The sequence below is a fragment of the Hemibagrus wyckioides genome, linkage group LG27 (genome assembly GCF_019097595.1).
Source record: "Hemibagrus wyckioides isolate EC202008001 linkage group LG27, SWU_Hwy_1.0, whole genome shotgun sequence".
Taxonomy (NCBI): Eukaryota; Metazoa; Chordata; class Actinopteri; order Siluriformes; family Bagridae; genus Hemibagrus; species Hemibagrus wyckioides.
Window position 1 is genome coordinate 6,154,482 of NC_080736.1, and position 20,813 is coordinate 6,175,294.

Below are 20,813 nucleotides of genomic sequence, written 5' to 3' on the forward strand. Positions count from 1 at the left end.
ACTGATCTAGAACAATATTCATCTTTCACATCCAGACAGACAATTAAACAGACTGAGGGAAGCAATTGTGTTCAGACATGCTATTTATCATGGACGTGTGTGTGTGTGTGTGTGTGTGGTGGGGAGATGCTCTTACGTGGCGCAGGAAACAGTGGCTGACACGGAGTGGATGGTTACAGCAGCTCTCCAGCTCTTTAAGGAAGTACTGACTGTGGAAGTCCACCAGCTTCTCCAGGTTGCCGAAGATGACGCTGCGCTTTCCCCGCAGGTCCTGGGGCAGGTCAGGACGCTCCATCTCAGGGAAGTAGTGATCAATGATGTAACGCAAGGAGCGCACATATTCACGCTCTGTTGTCACCATTTCATCCACAATGTGCCGTAGTTTACTGAAGAGAGAGAAGAGGAGAAGGTCAGATGGATTGATGATTCATTATTCATTTCAGAAAAGAATTTGCTTTTAACAGAATGAGCCAAACTCACAACATGAGAAAGATTTCACTATGGCCTTATTCTGAAGTTACACTATGTCCTGGTATAGGTGAGAATTAAAACACAACATCAAGACAAAACAAAGTGAAAACCCAGAAAACAGCACTGATATCAGCAAAATACAAAGAAGTTTCAAGGTTAATAGCATATAACGTGGGAACGAGCTCCCCCTGATAGCCACACACACAACCTCATTCCTCTCCCTCCTCTGTGCTAATAAATGACTGCGGTGTGTGAAGCAGCGGAAGACGAACGCAATTTACTGCACTTCAAAGTCCCCCTGCGCTGCTCTCATCTGGGAGAGTCATCAGGTGCTTGGGGCTTTTTATCTCATGAGGATTAACGGGGAAGCAGGGGGCCCCAATGTGGAAAAGACATCTTTGAATAATGGGGGAGGTTTATGAGTCCGAGAAGAAAGTTTTTACACAGCTACACACAGAGTTCCTTACACGACTAAAGCACTTACACACATGACTAAAGCTGGAAAACAAGGGCCATGATATTAACTGTGTGGGTCCCACCAGACTCGGAGCAGCGGGATCACAGTATGACATGGGAGGTGGCGTAAAATCTGGTAAATAATTAGAATTGAAGGAATATTACAGAGCTAGCAAATTGTGTTCATTTCTCAAATTGTGTTCAGTCAGAAATGACTGGTATTCGCATATTACTATAAATACGCTATATGGTTATTAGTGTTTGTTTTTTTTCCATATAGGTTTATTTTTACTTCATATGAGAAAGGATAATTTAAAAAAAATATTAACTTTTGCTAATATTATAGTATATGGTCAATAATGATATTTCCACGTGCTTTTGCAGCTTCTTTCAGACCTATTTCTGTCGATCACTAGATTGGAAAAATATTCCTTTAAGTGTCCTGAAGCCATTTGAAAGAAAACAACAGAAACAATCTATACCAAGGAAAGGCTAATGTGTAAAATGAAAATGGCCTATAGTGCAGAGATTAGTCCATTTCACATTATTTGGGTGTAGACTACTGTAAAACTACATTCTCCAGCCAGTTCACTCGATTTTCCGTCCCTGCCCTGAGTATTCGTTTGTTCTTACCTGCTCTTGGCACGTGGCTCTGAAACAGGGCTTCCTGTATGATGCGCCTCATGTGATGCCCAGTTGTGTGCTGATGCTAGCCGTGAGTTGTAGGACCGATCGGTCCCCTCTGTGCTGCTCACCTCCAGACCTTTTATAAACACGCCCATGTGGCCCCTGCGTGCCGGCTCACTTAGAGTCCGCTGGCACGTGCCATACCGAGTCCCCACCTCGCTTCCGGCTGCATCGAAACTCTGAGTTTTCCTCAGAACCCTTCGCTTTGTGTCTCCTACAGAGGATAGTGCAGGACTGGCAGTACAAGATGAAGAGTATGCTGCGTAAGGAGACTCTTCTGTAGATGTGCTGCGAGTGAGTCTGTGTGAGTTACAGGGAGTGCTGTGTGGAATCCGGTTCTCTGTGTGACAGGGACTTCCTGTAGAAGTCCTCAGTGAATCATGGGCATCCGACCGAGCACCTACTGGGCTGCAGGGGGTGGAGGAGAGTCTGTCACGAGCCCGAACACTGTCGAAGGCTTTCCTGCAGGAGAACGAAAGGCTGCTGCTCCGCTCCTGGGGCCCACGGGGGTTGCTGGCACCTGAGCCGGAGTTGCGGGCACGCAGCACCGCCTCCAGCTTTTTCTCAAACATCTGTTTGGTTTCCTGGCACTTTGACCAGGCAAATTTCCACTGTTTGAGGCCCTGGTCGCTCTTTAACTCCACAGCGAGATCCTTCATCTCCTGGAAGTGTGCATCAGGGATTGGCACATGCTGCCTGCGGTAGTTCTCCAGGCAAGCCATCACTCCCTGGGACTTCTCAGGTGCGCTACAATCCTCCATGCTCACACAGGCCAAGTGCCTCATGCCTTCCAGTGCCCATCCGTATGCCTGGCAGAGACACAGAGAAACATCAGTCGTTATGGAATAAAAGCTCTATTCACATGCAGACACATTTGTAGCATTTTTTTCATCAGTCAGATAATTCTTCCTGCTTGCTGTCTGTCACTATTTTCATGGTCAGAAGTCAAGGCATCGGTGTTGACGTGTCAAATGGTGCAACAGAAGCAGCGAACTTTGTACGATATAAAATAATACTGCTGAGCACACTTGGTTTTGATATTATCCATTTATACAACTTGATAACAGTCACTTTAACCCTTTCTATAACTGTTTCTCCAGGAGTGCTTGGAATGGTCATGCAAATACCAAAAAGATATTTGCACTTGGCACAGTTTAATTTTATCAGTTATCAGAGTCCGAAGCAAAAGCTTCTTTGGAAGCAAAAGCACAGAATCTGTAAGGAAGCCTACAAGCACAGAAGAGACCATCTGAGTGAAAACTTTTTCTAGCATTTGGATGTGAATGTGTGAAACCGAAATAAAAGAATCTCTGCACCATTTTCATGTAAACTAAGGAGGTATTTATGGAGGAGCTGGGAGGTCTGGACAGTACTGCTTTAGCACAACAGCAGGAGAGCTAATGGGTTTAGCACTGTGAAACAGCACTCTGGTATTTAAGACACAGTCTCCCTTAATTACTTTTCTAACGCCCGGCTCTTCCACACTCCCTCAGTACTGTTTTAAACAGGCACAACACTCTGCTTGTGCTGAGGTTTAAGGGAGGATTCACAACGATCAAACACTCGCTCAAGGCCCTGACCCTTTGACATGGCAAAGCTCTGACAGATTCCCTAAAGCGGAGGGAAAAGAATCCTTCACCCCTTTTTTATCCGTCTATACATGTACTCACAAAACCCTCTTTCTCCTGTGCAGGGCTGCTAGGTGATGTCATATAAACGTTCTTGCTCTCTTTGGAATTGTTTTCCTCCACGGCCTCCCTTTTCAGAAGAAATTAGTCCATCTGAGCTGACACTGGGAACCTGAGATATTCCTCCATATTATTCTAGCACTGTGCTGCTTTCTCTTTTCTGTTGTACATTGTACCCTTTGGACTGGGTGTCCACAGACAGGGTGAAGTAAATCTACATGTCAACCTTGTGTGTGTGTGTGTGTCTTTGGTGAAGTAAGAGCCACATACCAATGTTTGGAGGTGCTTGGAACCCAGATACTAAAGTCATCAGGCAGACCAGAGGTCAGTTCAAACTAACAATACTGATTGCAAAAGGCTGACACTGTGTGTGTGTGTGTGTGTGTGTGTGTGTGTGTGTGTGAGAGAGAGAGAGAGAGAGAGAGAGACGGATGAGGGGGTATAATAGATCACTGCAATTCAAACACTAAATGGAAGGAATTTATTTAAGCTAGGAGTATAACCTGATATTCCTTATGAACTTGAGACAATTTAATGACCATGATTCATCACTCATTATTTATACACACTGGTTTTCATAAATATAGTCATTTAAACATAAACTGTAATATCTCTGGCTCTGAGATTAAAATTAATCATTCTAAAATAATAATAATAATAATAATAAAGTGTGAAAGCAATGTGTGTGTCATTTTTTTTTTTCATGCTATACATTTTCACTTACTTTCATTTATTTCATTTACTCCCGCAATAAAAACAAAAACAAAACAAAACGCTCCAACTGCTCACAGTGACAAAGCCACCAAAAGGCTCTGTAGGAGCATAAAGAGGTCACAGCCTACAGGCAAACTGTTTTTCACTGCTTCCCTGATCCAACACATAGAACTCAAATTAAACACTTTATATCAATGCAGCAATTCACCGGCTCTGATCGGGCCATTTTGATGCTATAATGCCACAGACAGGCTGAAGATGACATCATGGTTGAGAGGGTTTAAGGCCCTTTGAAGTGTGAATAGTGTGTGTATGCATGTGTGTGTGTGGTGGGAGGGTTTGATTGGTGAGAGCTGAATTAGAAAGCTTGAAGGAGGTACCTCTGAGAAAAGCACTATTCAAACTCACACAAAAGACACAGAGAGAGAGAGAGAGAGACCCACACACACACACACACACACACACAGTCACACACAGACAGAGGGGGAATAGGAGAACAGCTCTGAGCTTTTGTATGCATGCATAAATGACACTCCTGCAGCGTAAGAAGGTCGAGGGGACATTTTAACACTTGAAAGAAATCTCCATTATTATTTCCTAAAAAATAAAAGAAAAGACAAAACAGAGGAAAGGCAGAGAAAAGCTTTTCGGGTGGCAGCCAATCTCTGATCTCAGGTTAAAGTCATGCCAGGAATGTGTTTTTTTCCTTGAAGTGTGTACGTCTTTTAAACTGGACTGTACGTGCACAGAACTTGGAATTTCTCCGGGAGTTATTGCTCCTTGACTCATTTGTGCCTTGATTTCTTCATGACATCAGTCCAAAAAATAAATAAATCGCAGCGTGACTATAATCAAAATGTAAATCATTGGCGTAAGGCATGGATGCGTCTGCAGCTCAAGCAGGAGTAGATGCTACTCATGGCAGGGTTAGCTCAGTGGTTGTGGCTCTGGACTACTACTCAGAAGGTTGCGAGTTCAATTCTAAGATTGCTAAGCTGTAAAGCGTAGGATAAAAGCATCTGCCAAAATGTTTGACCTGTTTGGCCTAATCATGCCTGAAGGAAGTGATGAGTTATAAGCCCTGTGCAGTGTTTCAACCTGCAGTAATTAAGTATTGGAGTGACTTCAAAGATCTTTCTATAAATAGCCTGTCTTAGGCCCATGTCTACTCACACTAGACTTCGGTATGCGTGGACACAGCACGCAACATTCCAAGTGTTCTCTAATTTAAGAACCAAACCCTACACTCCACTAGAGGGCGGTGTAATCAGTTATAAACTACAACTGCTAATTCACTCGAACACAAATAAAAGCACATATGTTGTTGGATTTACATGAAAACCTGTGAGAGAAATTTTGTAGCTCTGAAATGTCTCCAATGAATATTTTAGCACACTCTACATAATAAAAAGCATTTTCTTCAACCATTTTTGATCAGTTCGTCAGTTAAAAGTCACATCTTTTCTATAACATACCGGTGTCTGGATACTTAAGCCCTTAAATGGCAGTGTCAAACACTAAATGCTTGATTAAGAATCTTCATTCCTTCACTTGTTAAGCGTCCACCATCTGTCATGTGATCATTCTGACTAAAGGCATGCTAATAGGACTTACTACAGAGCTGAGGGTGCCAATAGATCTGCACCTGTATGATAAATAGCTTCTGCAGACGTTGATCTCCATCAAGTTGCTTTCATATAGCACCATGTTTGACTTATGACCGATCCGTCAACTAGAGGTGTATAATTGTGTGGACGGTGTATTTCGGTGTGGTTACTGACCGACGGTCACACGGTGGATATTTTAGAAGGGTTCTGTGCTTTGATGATTATCATAGCTGCTCCATCAGGAATGTAAACAGAAAAGTTCAACATTGCCACACACGTTCTCTCTCTCTCTCTCTCTCTCTCTCTCTCTCTCTCACACACACACACACACACACACACACACAACCATTTTGTCTGTTTTGGAGTGTGTGAGTGCAATCATATTGCGTACAGAGAGATGTATGGACTTGAGGGTCCAGCACAAACCACAGCTGCTCCAGCAAGACAACCCAGAAACGGTGAACCCTGTATGACCTCTAGGCACCGTCACACTCCACTTCTCTGCTCTCCTCACGCTCTGCTGAGGCTCTGGGATATAAGCATGCCCTTTGTATTTTATACATGTGTTGCTTGCCATGAGAACCTTTCCAGAATTTTGAGAGAGGAAAACAGGAACAAACAGCAACTACCTATTTTTGCATTGTTCATTTCCTGTGATCAAATACATAAGGAACAGATGCTAAACATACTTGTATTATGAACAGACTCATTATATCAGTAAGATGATTACAGCAGGGTTATGTTCTCTGCGCCAGGTTAAGACTTCACTTATCAGTGAACTGGACCTGAGCTGGCCTTTGACTTTTGTCACTGTTTAGCACAATGATGACAAACGGGAAATGAGACAGGATCTTTACTTTAACCAAGAAGCTTCAATACCACATTCTATATCCAGTTATGACAGTATACCACAAATTCTAGGCTCATAAAGCTTCTTACAGGAAGTAAGAGTTAATACACACAACCATCTTCTCACTGTTTATGGCTTCACATATGGAAGTTAGAGAAGAGCTCATAAACAATTTAAACAAAGTAAATTAGTGCCAATTACATCATCCTTACCTAAACTAGATAGTCTTAAAGATCACAAGGTGGGAGTGTGTTTGTGTAAATATGCTGAACAATAAGTGTGTGTGTAGGCCATTTTTAAAGTGTGTTATTTGCCAGAGCAGTGTGTGACCCTCAGGCATTGAGTCAGAGGGAGGGGTGTGTGTTTAAGTGTGTGTGTAAGTATAATTTGATTGGGTTGGGCCCAGGAGGGGGCTGGGAGGGTAAAGTCCAGACCAATAAGGGTACATTAGATACATCAAAAACTCACCCACACAAAGACACACATAGGAACATGATTATATTGATTTATCCTTGGGGGGACAAATAATTCTGATTGTGATGGATAAGGTGCCCCCAGATCTGATGGAGCAATTTTCTCCCCTTTGTCTATTGCCCCAGGAAGCTTTATTGATATAAAACGACGTGACGCATGGAAAATTTGCAAATCTCTTTCTCTAAAATGCCACCTGCATTTCCTACCAGCACAAAAGAGTTTTGTCCGAGTTTGTGAGGGTCATAAATCCTGCACATGCTGGCTCATTAGCAAGAGGTGAAGCAGCACGCTCCAGTGATCAGTCAACATGTCATTAACAAGCCATGCAACAAAACCTGCCAACCTTTTCTCACTCACTCGCCCTCCCAGAGCGGCCCGGCTGAGGGCTCGGGATCTCCCGACTCACACGTTTGTGTATCCTTCTCTGGATCTTGTCATTTAATGGTAGTGGAGGTCCGTGTTTTGTACCCACAGGTGTCCACCCCAGGCCCTGCTACTCCACACACACACTTGGGGACACCACAGTCAGTAACTACAATAGACTGGCAGGCCTAATTAAAAGCGCATGAGCTTGTTTTTGTGATCTAGAGGCCAGTCTCCTGCTGGTGATGTTTGGGGGGTGGAGTAAAGGTACACGGGGGATATTGGAGTAGTGCTGGCTGGGTATTTGATGGAGTGACTTTGTTCTAGGGGGGTCTCTGCAATCAGACAGTGCCCCTGAAGGGGGTCGACATGCCTCAGGACCAGTCAAGCAATAAGACTAGAGGGCATGACCACTACGGGAGGTTTGAAGGAACCAAAAAATGATCAGCCCTTTCTGAAGTCTCCTTACCCGGCAGCAAGGACAAGCTAAGCCTTATCTACCTCACGCTCCCCACAGAGCGCCAGATACCTAACATCTATTTACAAATACGACATCAGTGATTCATAATTGCCCAGATTTCACACCACCTACAAACCCCAAGCAATGTCAACATCAAAAATCATGTGGCTTGTCGGCTCACTGCTGGTTGCTTTCCTGTAGCTTCTTTGAGCTCATCAAGTGTTGAGCTCATTAACCTAATCTCTATCTACATCAGCACATCTCTAATAGACAGGAATTACAAAAAACGATATAGATTTTCCAACAATGGATAAAGAATGTATACTAATCAAATTGCTGTATTCTCATTAACGTTATGTTCAACTTTACTACAATCATTGAACTTACCAAGCAAATGTCTGAGTTTTATACAACATTCAGAAGCATATAGTGCTAAACATAATTTCTAGTTATTTTGGCTTTCTATAAACCAGACACTGCATTACTTCTACACCTCCTTTGAGCTATAATGCCTACAAATTCTCTCCATCTCTGAACGAACGACTTTTCCCAAGTTTCCTGATTTAGAATTTTGTTTAAAAGTAGAATTTTACACCTAAAGAGGTACACTAGTTGAGTAAACATGTCAACGTAAAGTGTGTTTCTCTTTTATTCAAAAACCATGGTAAACTCCTGGCTAACACCCAGTGTTCTCCCACTCAACACACCAAATATCAGCTCTAAATCGGTCACTGACTTCAGGTTTCAAAGGCAACAAATGAGCGTCCTTGAAAAAGGAACACAATAAAACGATGGCTCATTTAAACAAAACACTCAGAATCTCACATTATCCTTTCTTTTGACTCTATTTGAATCCCAGAGTGTAAAGTAACCTTCTGGATAGTGATCTGACCAGCACTGTGAGGAGCTCCGGTGAAATAATAGGACACGTGAGATGTTCTTTTTCATCCCCACAGCTATGTAACATGCTGGTGTAAAAAAAAAAAAAAAACCCGAGCAACATGTGCATGAGGAACCGCGGCACTGACTTTGTCATCGGAATAATACACACCTTTAAACTAACACTGCACTTTATATTGACACAAATCTTACTGCTTGTACAAAAGTCTTTCAGCAACAGACATTTCTCAGAGAGCAAGAAAAGAGAGAAAGGCAAACAGAGAAAAAGAGGGAGGGAGGCCCGAAAGAGGATTAGTGCAAACAGAGTTGGTTAACTATCCATGGAAACCTATTGAGATCCATTCAGAACTGTTCTGCCAAGATTTCAATTAGCCACTGAGTGGCTATAGTCGAGCAATCTCATCCAAACGCACACGTACAAAATCAATGTGCTCTTGCCATGTGCGAGGGGAACCACCTAAAACTACTGCAAATGCTCAGATGACCATGATACTCAACTTTATATATATATAGATAGATAGATAGATAGATAGATAGATAGATAGATAGATAGATAGATATAGATATGTATATATAGATAAATACTACTACATCAAGTATTACTTTCCACACTTGGCACATTTCCTACCTCTGCATGAGCATATCCGTTCTCCTGCCCAAGCAAAACGCTGCTAGATCCTTGTATAGAGCAGGGAGCAGCGGCAGTCATCCTTTTCTCCCTCCGTTTTTCTTTCTCTCTCTCTTGCTCTGAGTGACGGGCTTGCTGAGAGAGCGGGCCACTGGCGCCCACTCCCCTCCTCTCCCCACCTCCACGCTATTCACAGGCAAATACTAGTCTAAATACCAGATGGGCCTGCCTCAGCAACAGAGAAAGAGAGAGAGAGACAGAGAGAGAGAGAGAGAAGGGAGGGGAGGGGAAGATAGGGGACAGAGGTTGCCGGTACTACAAAGCCTCTCATACCAGAAAAACTATGAGATAGGAAAGGAGAGAGAAAGACAGAGAGGGAGGGAGGGAGGGGGGTAATGTAGAAGGAGAGTAAAACTTGTCATGAAGATGCTACCTGAACTCCGTGAACTGTGTTGTGGAAAGCAGCGAGGCGAGGCAATATACCCCAACAAATATCTACACTAACAAACAAGTAGCCACAAGTCTAGTGTAATGATACGACTCAACCTGATGTGTTGTGTGCGTACCGCAGAAAGGCTGCCCGCTGATCATCAGCTCTCATTTCAAGAGCTGCAAGAAGTGAGAATAGATCACCATGTCCGACACACACCCAGGGTACTATCAGCTTCAGAAACCCTCCTGATGTAAACTGCAGTGCTCTGTCAGAACCAGAACCACGTTCATACTAAATCCTTACCACCGTATTTCATCAGTAACTGTAGTTTCATATGCTGCCTTTTTTTAAAAGATTTTGTCTATTTATTTTTTCCCCACTGGTCAATTGTACAGCTAATGGCATTTGCTACACATATAATTTTCATCCTACCTGATTTTACTTTATCTTTTATTATTTTTATTTCACTTTATTGCTCTACATTTATTTTTTTAATGCCACTTATTTGATTTAATTATATATTTTTTAATAATACAGACAGTCATAAAAAGCATTTCACTGCATGTCATACCATGTATAACACGACTATTGAGATGACCAATAGAAGTTGAATTTTATTTTTATCTAAACAGTTTTTCCCCTCACTACGTCTCACACCATCAACAAGCAGGACCTTCCCATATGAATTGTGTTTATTGTATTGGATTTGCTTGTTTGTACGTGCAGTCCAAGTGAAAGTTAAAGCACAACTCCAGCAGCCTTTTTCTTGTTGCAGGCCCCAGTGGTCAAACACCATGTGTGACCCTGGCTGCTGAACACCTTAACATAATCAGTGACAGGGTCAACAGCAGGAAGAGCATGTTATTTATCTGCCGGTACGGACAGAGATCAAATACTTTACAGATAAATTATGGAAGTCCTTTATTTTCCAGGGGCATTTTCTCATAGCCTTCTGGTAAAGCTCATATAGCTCTAAAACTGTACATTTAACTAAGCATTACTCTGAAAGCTTGTTTTCCACAAAGATGAGATGGAAGGGAGAATCTGTCTCAGACTGGAAAGCACAAACAGCATGTAAATAAAATAAGCCCATGCAGACAAAAGAGCTTTAAAACAAAAAAAAGGTGGTTCTTTGTCACTCCGGGATCAGGTACTAGTCTTCCCTGCCCTGCCTTAGTGATTCTTTTCACTGTGGAAAGTTTCTGATGTCAAAAACACCACTGAGGAGGAGAGTTTGTAAGTGTGCAAAAGATTTTCCTTATTAAATTGGATATGCAGAAAAAAATCTGCTAAGAGTAATGAGTGTTAAACAGAAAAAAGCTTAAGTGTGTACTGTGGAAAGAGGTGGAGGGGGTCAGGGGCTTACTACACTACACTGAATACTGAGTGACTGTGTGCATCTGAGTGTGTTATGAGTAAATGTGTGTGTGTGTGTTGAATAGACAGTGTGAAAGGCATGCCTGGCCACACTTTTCGCCTGCTTTTCCTAATGTTGATTTGTCAGTAGGGAGCCTGCTCAGGCTTTGAGATGCTAATCCAGTGTGATAGTGGGGAGGAGCGGAGGAAGTGGGCCGCGGAGCATGAGACAGAAGGCTGGTGGAGTGAGTGTGTACTCCTCAGAGACGTTGTGTATCAATAACCTGATCGATACTCCACCGCTCGCAGTGTGATGCTCCACACACATGCAAGCATTGTATGCCGCTTGTATCGCTATCAGCACACGAACCTATCCGCAATCACCATATGCCACGAGCAGAAATGCACCACATATGTCGTAACCCCTCTAACGACTGGACTTCTTTATGTTGTAAATGAGTGAATTGTAATTATGACTAAAACCATATTCTCTGCTCGGTTTTTTTTCTTCTTCCTGGGATGCAGTCCACCCTTTCAAAAAGCTAGTTACTAATAAACAGAAAGTAAACACAAGTGATTGAGTGAATGTCTCAACTGTCGACCATTCGTTATTTATGGGATTAGTAAATGGACAATAAAGACGTGCTGTTTCCTCAGTTTATCAGTGTGTGTGTTTTAGGCTATATATAAACTCTTTCTGGCATGTTAATAAGAGCCAAAAGTGATTTGAAAAGCAAAAATCCTAAATGATATAACTTCTACTTCTTTATTTCTTGCAAAAAAAGGCTTTAAAATGTACCATTTATGCTAAACGGAACATTATTAAACATGGAATTTGTGTGTTAAATAAATATGCGGACAAACGCTAAGGTTTAAGATAAGATATTCAGCCCCACAATGGGAAAATCTGCAATTAATTAACATTGATTTATTTTGTACTAATGTGTGAATGTTGATAAATGACAATCGCTTATAACAGGGAAAGTGTCTTCAATTGATTTACGTTTAGAGACTGCAACAAAACCATAAATTAAAACAAAATATTTACTAAATGATGTCTAAAGAGGGAAAAAGAGCACCTCCTAGGGGTGACGAATCTTGCAGTACCGCATCTCAGCCACTGCAGCCTGTTGCCAACTATTTCTTTTGTTCAAACTGTATGGCTAATCTTCTTTGTCTTTATTTCTGGATTTGTTTAGGATTGTATTGATATGAAATGATTGATTTTTCCTGTGAACGGTTGACAAATACATGCATTTGTATCCAGTTTGATAAATGAGGTCCATTGTGAGCATCACATCTTAAGAGCTACTGTAAATGTTTTGCTTCCTTTCTTTGTTAGCATTGTTCCTCCTCTTACCTTTACTATATGTAGTTAATTTTAGATCTGCTTTCTCTTTGTTATAATATCTAAGCCTGGCCCACCTGTCACTCTTTTTTTGTTCTTCTATCAAAACAACCAAATTGTGACGATGCTCCTCGCCTTGTACCCATGCACCTACCATCTGGACCACCCCCCCCTTCAACACACACACACACACACTCCACTGCCTCCAGCGTTATCAGACCAAAATCTGAAAATCACTAAGAGGGCTTTTTGTGTAGCTTCCCCTTGGCTGTCACTTTCCCCTTTGATTTCTGCAGTAAGATCCACAGGGCAGCATGTCAGTACTGCATTCGTCACCTAAAATGTGTCAGTGGGTTTCTGCAAGGCCCACTGAGGCCACACTGCGCTGATTTATAGAACATGACAGCTTTTAGCCCTGGATTTCTTGGCATGCAGAAGCCACGGCTCTTTATTATTACTCGCACTGACTTGTGGCATTCTGCAATTTTAGCTACTGCTACTTTCGCATCATAGACTCCAACACAAAAGCGACAATTTTAAATAGGTATGTATTGAAACCTATTTACTAAATAAAAAAATTTCATGCTGTTCTGAAATAAAGTGTAAGGAGCAGGAACTGTGCGTGACCCGAAGTGTTAAACTGGAGCGGCTCAGCTGTTCCCTCTCTCATTGTTTATGGTGACCGTGATCCACATCACCGTTTCATCTGCTCAGTCTGGCCTGGTTGCTAGGAAGTCGATGCAAACAGTCGCATTCTGATGCTGGGATGGGTCCACATGTCAGAGACAAAATAAGACCTGGGATTGTGGACGAAGTGACACACGCTATACTGCGTCTCAGTGTCACATACACTACGTAGTCACAGATGCCAATGCTGACAGTCCCACCCGCTGACCCTACACACACTCAAAAGGTATTTCCTTCCATGAGTATGATTAGGGCATGTGTGTTAGAGGCTCTCTAAAGTCAGCAGTGAAACAAAGAGAAGCATGCTGGGTAAATCCTCATAGAATTAGCGCTTTAATGTGACGTTCCTGCCGGTTTCAGACCTGTAAATTCTGCGGCACTGAAAATACATCTAGGTTTAAACAGATCAGGTTAAAGCCAGTATGAAGCAAGTGTTAAACAAGCATCTGCTGTCTTCACTGAATATCACAATAGAATTAAACAGAGGTGAGCATCTGCAGGTCAATATCTCAACAGATGGCAAGACAGGGCTGGATGATCTCCTCATATCAACAAGGACAGGAGTCTGAGTGAGCCAGAGAAGAGAGGGTTTGGGGGCAGGTGGCTTTATGCTAACAACAAAGTCTAACGCTGCGTTTGAGGTCGTGATTGCAGCTTGTAATTCCCTGCCGACTGAACACACCACCTCAACCTGCAATTTCAACACGTGAACTTTAAATCTTCTCAACTACCAGTTCTTTCCCTGTTTACGGAGTGATCAACATGGCTGCTTGCAGCATGAACAGTATAACGTAACACTGCTTTCTTTAAAATTAGTTTATATCAGCATTGGCTTTAGAGCTGTGAATATACAGAAACAGTACTTGGTTAAATCTATAACATTGATCACACTAACTGCTGTTTTGAGAAGGTAATCAACAATCAGTTATCAAGGCGTCCATGAACATGCTGAGGTGACATTACAACCCCTTACAAGGCACCACAAAAGCAGAAGCACTCAAAGACACAAGACATAACCGTGGTGGGATTTGTATCCTGGATGGAGGTATCATGCACACTCATGCACATTTTAGGGGACATCTGCGTAGCCAGTCCACCTAAGTGGCATGTTTTTGGAAGGACACCAGACAACACAGAGGAAACCCACACAAGCTCAGTGCAGAAGCTCAAGCTCGAACCAGGGGCACTGGAGGCTGTTATAAAATGACTGAGATGATATTTTTAAATCAAGCTAAAAGTTACCTTGCTTATAAAATAAACTCTATAACTAACACTAAAGCGAGGGGCTGTCATTTCATGCTGTCTGCACAAAAACTTGTTAAACAAATACATATGGTATTAAAGCTAAAACCGGTGATTGAAACCACATGCAGCTCACATGTCTATATGCTAATCTGAGCAAAGCACCATGAGAGCACAAACAATACAGCTCTCCATGATTAATTCTGCATGTGATGTTAGAGATTTAGAGATTTTGGAAGGTTAAGCCTTTTTTTAAAAACAAAAAATAGAAATATAAAAAATAAAAGTGCGCGCGCATGCTTGTGTGTACCAGTTGTGTGTCCCTCCTCACACAGACACTGTCAGCATTTCAAGGATTCCAGTATTTCCCACATTTCCTTCACAACTATTCCGTCCACACTTATTTATGGAATCTGTCGTCAAATTTACAATCAGAACCAGAGAATGGCTTTCTAATTCAAGACCATTCGTTGTTACAGTATTTCCAGATGACTGAAAGACAGACAGCTTCTCTCTCTCTCATCCATTCAGAGATGAAGGGAGGGAGGGAGAGGGCAGGAACCAAAGCCACAAGCACCACCATTGTTTCCAATGAGCAAAGGCTATTAAACCACTCTTCAAAAGAGAAACATAGCACCTCGCAGAGAGAAGGTATTTTGCTAAAGCCCGGATGCTTAACTGAAGGTTGAAGCGTTACGACCTGCAGTGACATTTCTTAAACAAAACGTCCGGCTTTAACAAAACCTACTGTAGACAAACAACTCACTGAGACTCTCAACATACCTCCCTGAATGAAGGGGTACTGCAGTGGAGCTCTGAGTTTAGTCTGAGTTTATAGCCAGGTTTGACCTTCTTTAGCCTTAGAGGCTTTGATGTATGTGCTTGCCTCCAGCTCATTCCATGCATGTTACTACATCTTCACAATTTTCAAGTTCATATGCAGGGAGAAGGCGTCAATCATAGGTTATGTTGTTTACTCAGACGAGCTCTGTCGGAATTTTACACAGAAGGGTAATTTGTTTTGAGAAATATTGTGCTTCTATGATTTTGCTTGAAAATGAATGTCTTTATTTCTCCATAAACGTTTAAGGTAATTCACCTCCTTTGCAGACCACAATATCGCTTTAACCCGCTATTGCGAAACTTGAAACTGGATGCATTGTGAGCGGCTTAGCCATTCTTACAGCTAATTACTTTCTTTCATGGTGCAATCCTCAATCTGTATTTGGCTGTAGCTACATGTTCAGATTCATGTGACATTTCTCAGGCAGACAAATTCTAATGACAACAGAAGCGTTTTCAATGTTTGATGATTTAAATGCTTCCGTGTGGAGGCCAGCGAGAATCAGAGAACACCGACATCTCACCTTGTCGAAGAACTCGTAGAGGCGCACGGTCTTGTCGATTTTCTCCTTAGTGTCCTCTACTCTCTGGGAGAATTCGTGCAAGTGGACCCAGAAGGAACGCACTTTAACTTCATACACTTGCAGCTCGGCCGACGAGATGTCCTCCCATCGCTCTAACCGCTTCAGAAGGGCTTCTCCACTCTTACAGTGAGCCTGAAGAAAGAACACACATGCATTTACTCACACACACATACACAGTTGTCTATTTTTGTAATAAATTCAGATTAAAAAACAATTCCCTGCGTAATGTAGATATCCTGATACCTGTACGGGTATCAGTCATAAAGTAATCCGATCTCGATCAGACTGTTTATATAATTTCGATGTTCAAGGGTACAGGATTACACTGATCAGGCATAACATTATGACCTCCTGCCTAATATTGTGTTGGTGCCCCTTTTGCTGCCAAAACCTGTTGATGCATGGACTCCACTGGATCCCTGAAGGTGTGCTGTGAAATCTGGCACCACCTAAGATCCTGTAGCAGATCCCATAAGTCTTTTAAGTTGCAAGGTGGAGCCTCTATGGGCCCTACCTTGCAACTTACAGGACTTAAAGGATACTTTTGATAGATACTGACCACTGCAGACCGGGAACACCCCACAAGAGCTGCAGTTTTGGAGATGCTCTGATCCAGTCGTCTAGCCATCACAATTTGGCCCTTGTCAAACTCGCTCAAATCTTATGCTTGCCCATATTTCCTGCTTCTAACACATCAACTCTGAGGACAAAATGTTCACTTGCTGCCTAATATATCCCACCCACTAACAGGTGCCATGAAGAGGAGATCATCAGTGTAATTCACTTCACCTCAAGGTGCAAGGTAGAACATTTTAGCAACCATAATGCGTTATAGAATATCTAGTGATCTTGAACAACAACGATGTGGACGTACGTAAGCAGCTGAGTAGAAGTCTCTGAAAAGCGTCTGCTTGCGCCGTAGCTGCTCCAGAGAATCTTCCAGCTCGCCCAGCGTCTGCAGCCTATTCTCTCCGACCTCGTTTATCCACTGACTGACCTAAGACAAGAAGAAACCACACACGTCTAACTGAATTCAGAGCTGCAACACAATTAAGCACCAGGTTAAGTACCAGCCTTGTATACATGCGCCACTCTTATCTTATCTATTCCTAGGAACACTGAATCAGATGAAAAAAAAATCAAACACAGGAAAGATAACACACACCATCAACATTGGCTCAAGAATGTAGCAATGCAGATTATAAATCTGAGATGTTCATCGTGTTCTTGTTGACTTTCTTGATGGAAGACGAGCTCCTGATGTTTTTCCACATTCCTAGATTTGATATGCGCGCTATGTAGGACAGCTCATTACATTAAGCAGTGTTTAGGTCATAAGCTATGTTAAATCCTAATGATCTCTGATTGGTCAGAAAGTGACAGCCTTGACATAAAAACACTGCATTTTCTATTATTAACTTCAGAGTGAAAAAAAGAGAGGCTGGTCAGGATAACAGGAACTTCATTCACTGAGGTTCTACAACATTAAAAGTAATAACGGAGGAATAAAAGTGTCATTCTTTAATAAATAAAACTTAGAATTGTTGGCAAGTTTCTGTGTAATGAAATAATTGTTGTGATGTTACAGATAAATAATCATCAACTTCAGCATGGTAACAATGTCCATCCTGTTGTTAATTATTTTCCGACAAAAGCTCAACCTGTTGCGTTATGTTTTATTATTTACTTAGCTCTTACAACCCTTTAAATTAAGATGTACACTACCTTTAAGCTCACTGGTCTAAAAGTCATCATTTCTGACAGATGTGACGTTACAGATTTATTCGAACAGGAACTTTTAGCCACAGAACTTTCATGCTAAGTCTGCGAGAGTGTTAGTTCAGTTAAAACTAGTAACATGTGATTCACGGTCATGGTGAATACAACAAATAACTGAGACTTTGATTCCAAAATTGTGACAAATGCAAGCTAGTTTACTAGCAATTTACAAGGTTTCTTGCTATTTGAGATCTCAGAAGAGCAACCGTGCTTTCATGTATATTTAGTGATTTGGGGCTTTTTTCTTAGGGTAAAGATGTAGAGATATTCATAATTAATGAAAATTGCTTGTAGGTTTGAACATCTGAGGCATAAAGACATTCTCACCTCCCTAAATCCCTCCTCCAGGCTCTTGAACTCCATAATAAACTCCAGCTCCTGTGTGCACTTGTTGGACAGCATCACCAGCTTATGGACCAGCTCATCCACCTGATTATACAGACTGCTCACATCCTCGATGGCATCCCTGGAGTGTAGCAAAAAAACACACACACATGGAATGGCATGTTAGAAAGAACCAGGATGTTTGTTCATTTTTACCCCATAAAGCCTTACTGTTAAAGTTTGCCATGGGATCAAGCAGAAAGTGCCACGAATAGAGTCCCAATGCATGAGTTTTCAAAGTTTGTTCTTAGCTATGTGCTTATTGGTTGTTGGTTTAAGGACGTCCCACGGTTCAGTCGATGTTATTTGACTGACATGGAGTTCATTCAATCGCTGTCCAGAGGTTGTGATGAGACCATCTAAGAGCCAGCTGTGCCAAACTCATCAGCCAGTGTAAACCCCAGCATGCCCATGTTTGCGTCTGTGTGTGTGTGTGTGTGTGAGTATCCTTGGCCTTCTCTGAGCAAAGAAGCGTTAGTGTAGAGTTGTAAATGCAGTGACTGAGCACATTGTTTGTTGTGGCAGAGCCTGATGACTAATGTATGATTTCATTTGTGCTGTAGCTGGCTTACACAATGCCAGATTGTGCTCCGATTCAACATCCTCACAATGTTTTCCAGATCTTTTTCCGTTTTTCGGAATCTTAGTCATACACACAAACAGTTTAACAATGTCATATCTATTCAATCTACAGTCAATCATCAAAGCCACAACTAAAACACACACCCTGTGACACACCCAGTCGTTCAGTGGGAATGTTCAGATTGGCACTACCCCAGGCTCATACGTACCGGAGTGGGAGCATGCTGCCTTCCTCTGGTATTGGTTTATAGAGCCGAACCTCAGGCTGATCCTGTTCAAATACTCTAATGCCACAGCCAGCAGCCTCAAATAAACTGACTGAAATGATCCTTGTAATGACCTTTATGTTGCTTGTTGAAGTGCTGATTGATGGAGTAAAATAATGACCGTGATTATTTATTAAGTGTCAACTACATTTAATAAAGTAAAAGTGTATTTAAAACTAAATTTTGCAAATGGTAATTTGAGACGTGCCCCTTCACAGATAAGTTAAATGACACAAAATACATCCTATCTCTCAAAATATCCTATAGAGGCGGCATTGAATTCTTCATAGAACAGAAAACACACTGATCAAGGGACACCTGACAGCAGTGATGAATAAATCTCGTTTCCTCAGTGATTATCATGGAGATGAATGTGGCCTTTTAATGCTATATGAAATACACAGAGAGAGACTTTGGAATATTTCTGAATATGTTTCTCTCAAACATAACAGGACGCCACTGTGTCGCCGTATCCAACTTCTCTGATCCAGATTAGTGTTTGCATAAGAATGTGAGATAAAAATTACAACTTTTATCAAGCTTCAGCCTTCATGTTACTGAGAAATTATTCGCAACATGCATGCACACACCCACGCCGAGTCAACACAATAATTTTTCTAAACAGGCCTCGGATATCAAAGACATTCCTGAGGGAAGAAAAGACAGAAACGAAAGAAAGGTTCGGCATGGTACTCTGAGCAGACTGATAAGGAACTGATGTACACACACACACCGCCGGCACACATACACGGACATACACACACACACACACATAAGGAGAAGGAGAAGCAGATTTGGCTTTTCCAAAACAGGATGTTATTTACACCCAGACCCTGACTCCACATGCCCTGATTAAACATCTCCTTCAACATAGTTAAAGTTCACACCCAGGATCTGTGATGAAACCACCTCTGTTCTACAGGCTGCAACACACACACACACACACACACACACACTCCTACTTTAACTAAAACACAGAAAAACAAGTTTGACCATGAGCATGAAAGACTCAATATAACCCGAGAGCAAAGGCAAATGAGACAAAAGGAAACAAAAAGTGAAAAAGGGACAAGAATTATGGCCCTGACACAAGCTTTAAAGCAGTGACCCCTCTCAGAAATGACCCTTGACCCACACACAAACATCATCAACACAGAATTCCGACTAAAACCCTGCTAATACAGTATGTCTGCCAGCAATGATGATTAAGACTTCAGAAGAATAAAGACCACAGAAACTTTTTCAGACACGCAGGAAGAAGTGTTGCTTGCCACATTTCCCATAAAAGGATGAGAATTTCTGTTTAAAGTATTAGTTATATTTTGATGTTTCCCCACCAGGCATGCAAGTTTAACAACCACAGAAATAAAACCTCGCTGACTTTTGCAAAAGTTGTGACGCACACTGATGCTGTAACGATAGAGCACACTTCTTGTACTGAATCCCATCATCTGCTGCACTAACCAAGGCATGAGCTAATTGCTCGCAGAACAATTTTTCCTAGCTGAATTCATTAGCGTGCATGGATGACAGGTCACTTTTCTGCTAGCGCAACATGCAGAACATGAGCAATGCCAAAATGTGTAACTTTATTTTTGACATCACACTTGTGCAATCAAGCACACCACAAACTCATTGTCAACAATAGAGAGTTTTTTACAGTGGCTGTATCCACATACATCCATGCAGTGAGAGAGAATGTGTTTGAGTGCGTGATATAATGATGCAGTGTTTATACTCTCGGTCAGGACTCATGCAGAAACCTTAAAGAGATAAGGTAATTTTCTTGGCTCAGGTACTGGAAAAACCTCATACGCCACCACACACTACTGCACATGCTCATGCACCCCCCATTACACACACTCGTTCTCTCTCTATAACAGCCGCTGTATTGTCTCTCCATCTGTCTATTTGTGAAAGCTGTTCGGACAGGTTGAGCTCTGCTCCTTTAAGCCCATCCTAACAGAATTTGTGCTCTGATGTGCTTCATCGAGGGACTGTTAAGGGCTGC

General features: G+C 42.0%; 1 protein-coding gene across 2 annotated transcripts in view; it reads right to left on the bottom strand.

Moving 5' to 3' along the window:
• plekhg4 (pleckstrin homology domain containing, family G (with RhoGef domain) member 4) overlaps window positions 1-20,813 on the bottom strand; it is a 59,640-nt gene that overhangs the window by 6,890 nt on the left and 31,937 nt on the right. For both annotated transcript variants that reach the window (XM_058381635.1, XM_058381634.1), the window contains exons 11-15: window positions 17,898-18,036; window positions 16,666-16,788; window positions 15,732-15,923; window positions 1,561-2,423; window positions 137-386 (exon numbers count right to left, since the gene is read on the bottom strand). In XM_058381635.1, coding sequence (XP_058237618.1) covers window positions 137-386; window positions 1,561-2,423; window positions 15,732-15,923; window positions 16,666-16,788; window positions 17,898-18,036 — 1,567 coding nt within the window. The remainder of the gene's footprint in view (window positions 1-136; window positions 387-1,560; window positions 2,424-15,731; window positions 15,924-16,665; window positions 16,789-17,897; window positions 18,037-20,813) is intronic.